At 40.7% G+C, this 2,555-nt stretch overlaps 1 protein-coding gene across 1 annotated transcript; it reads right to left on the minus strand.

Moving 5' to 3' along the window:
• Positions 1-469: 469 nt before the first annotated feature.
• On the minus strand, positions 470-1,923 carry tcf15 (transcription factor 15). The gene is made up of 2 exons (XM_008277656.1): positions 1,269-1,923; positions 470-817 (listed from the first exon to the last, which is right to left on the minus strand). Exons 1-2 carry the CDS (start codon positions 1,743-1,745, stop codon positions 755-757), a joined length of 540 nt encoding a protein of 179 aa, XP_008275878.1. The 5' UTR covers positions 1,746-1,923; the 3' UTR covers positions 470-754.
• Between the last annotated feature and the right edge of the window lie 632 nt (positions 1,924-2,555).

Below are 2,555 nucleotides of genomic sequence, written 5' to 3' on the forward strand. Positions count from 1 at the left end.
TGTAAATGTATAGGCACACATTGTACAATAATGAATCATTATCTCTTTTTTCCCCATGATTACCATGTAAACAAATATTTTTTCTCTGAACTAACCAAAACAGGAAAATTGTAAAATACCAGTAAATTGCTAAAAACTATAGTTTAAAGCTGTGAAAAACATTTTCTTGTTTTTTTAAAAAAAAAAGTAATGTAACATCCTCTCTAAAAAAAAAAAAAGAAAAGAAAAGAAAAGAAAAGAAAAAATAAAAAGCCTAGTGACTTAAAAAAAAAAGAAAGAAAGAAAGAAAAAGAAAAAAGGTAAGGCCTTAGAAGACTGTTGGTGTCACAAATATACATGAAAACTTTCTATTTTTTCTGTCCTGAACATCACTGAAGGAATCTGAAACATATTTTGGCATGATTACTTTAATCAGTAGTGTGTTTCTCTTCGTTATGGGACAAACCTGATTGGACCAAAACTGGGAATGAGAGTGAAAATGGCTTTTATTTTGATAAAAATATATTTTATTTAAAACTTTTACTTCACAAAAAAAAGGACAAAAAGTCATAAGTTTCAAACAAATGCACTGCATCTTTGAAAGGCTTATGGATTAAATTTCTCCATCAAGTATAAATAGTCTCTTCTTTGGTTCCATCATTTGATCCAGCGTGTGTACATGTACACGTGTGTGTGCTTTGCAAAACCAGCTTTGGCTCTTCCCTGAGAAAGTCTTTGAGGATTTTCAGGTTGCTAATCATCCACTGGTCTGCAGTCAGCGTCTCATTCGCAGCGGACCCAGCCCTCGCATTTTCAAACAGTCTTTTCCATCCTTTATCTGGAAAGAAAGAAATGACTCAGTCGTATTAGGATTCAGGACACCAGATGTAGCTGTAATTTCTCCACAGGGAAAGAAGGAATAGCGTTTACACAGCAATAACCTCATCCTATAATGTCAAGTTATTTTCCAAATGCAAAAGGGGGAAGTCTAACACAACAGGTTCTGCACTACAGTGAGAGTCTTGCAGCGTGGAGAGCTGAAAGCGCACGCAAATACGCGTGCGTAAAAGTGCTTTTAACGCACACTCCAAAATGAAAAAATAGGGCAACATAGACATGGCAGTGATTTAAAAATAAACCAATGCTGCGTCAGACACAACCTCTTATAACGGTTTAATATGAACAACAAATAGTGTCAAGGCTCAGAGCTGATGAGCCTGTTTCATGTTCTTTGACCAAACAGAGGTATGTAAGTCTTTCTGACCATGAAGATATAAAAGAGCATTTACCCCTTTCCTCTGGTTGCTCAAACAGAATGTGCAGATGGTCCTCGGCTGCTTCCCTCCGCTCTCTCCTTGCGCATGGACCGCGCCGAGGCACGGCTGTCCGTCTGCGCCACCGTCTCCAATGAGAAGCACGTTGGCCAGATGGGAAATGTAGCTGGATGCCAGTCGAAGAGTTTCGATCTTGGACAGCTTTCTGTCCACTGGCTCGGTGGGTATGAGAGTCCGAAGGGCTGTGAATGCGGTGTTGACGCTCTGGGTCCTGCCTCTCTCCCTGGCGTTAGCTGCGCTCCTCTGCTTTATGACCACCGCGGTGTCTCCCTCCAGATTGCGCGAAATCCGTCTTCGTTTCTCCGTGGAGCCACAGTAACTTTGCTCCGAGCTGCCGTCGCTCTCGCTGCGGTTTTCATCGTCCTCGGACGTGACAGTGAAGTCCGAATAGATTAAGTGCGTCGCCACAGGCCGCAGCATGGCAAAAGTCATCCTTCAAAGTTACCACTGGTCCCGGCTGCAGATCCGCTGCGCAGTCAGTCTCAAAACAAACTCGGGGACTTTCCCTGCATCTCAGTATTACGCACAGTCTGCAGCAACCACCTCCTGCGAAAAGGAGTTTTTTTTTTAATAAAGCTGGCCGACTTGTTGGCCTGGTTCAGGATGGACCCAGACTACCTGGTCAGCAGGGCTCTTATAGCTGGATGGGAGGAGCTGCAGTAGCGCACAGAGTTACAGTAGCCTCTCCAAATACACGAACAACAACCCACTAGCAACATGGGAAAATGTTGGCCATCACCAAAAAATGTGAGTTTTACAATTAGAGGAGAGACCGATCATTGGAATCCTATCAACACTTTTTTTTTTTGGAACCACTGTCATTGTGTTTTGTTTTGTTTTTTGTAAACTTGGTTAACTTATTGTGAAGCAGTTATGGATTTGACCAGTTGAATCCCTGGATTCAGTTTAACAGTAAGAAAACTGGAATTGTTAGACCAACTTAAACAAAATACTTCAAATGGTAACACACAGTCAATTTGGACACATCAGTCCAAATTAACTTAACAAGTAAAATTAATGCTACTGGTTTAAGTTCGATGTACTTAAATCATTTGATTCCTTTCACATGAACAGTTTGCATAACTGCAACGTAATTTTGAGGTAACTTTTTCAAACATTGGCTTAACATAAAATGTAAAATGTGATGTATAACTTTGGCTGAAATTCATACACCAGTCTAAAGGTGCAAAGTATAATGTGAAGTTGACAGAATCTACAACAGTAAACTGCCATCAGCAAAGC

Source organism: Stegastes partitus, unplaced genomic scaffold, assembly GCF_000690725.1.
Source record: "Stegastes partitus isolate 25-593 unplaced genomic scaffold, Stegastes_partitus-1.0.2 Scaffold4, whole genome shotgun sequence".
Taxonomy (NCBI): domain Eukaryota; kingdom Metazoa; phylum Chordata; class Actinopteri; family Pomacentridae; genus Stegastes; species Stegastes partitus.

Excerpts from the sequence above, each read along its gene's own strand:
- tcf15 (XM_008277656.1), bottom strand. The coding sequence starts at position 1,745 with ATGACTTTTGCCATGCTGCGGCCTGTGGCGACGCACTTAATCTATTCG. Across the intron at positions 818-1,268 it reads TGAGCAACCAGAGGAAAGGG|ATAAAGGATGGAAAAGACTG; the intron begins GTAAATGCTCTT and ends CTTTCTTTCCAG.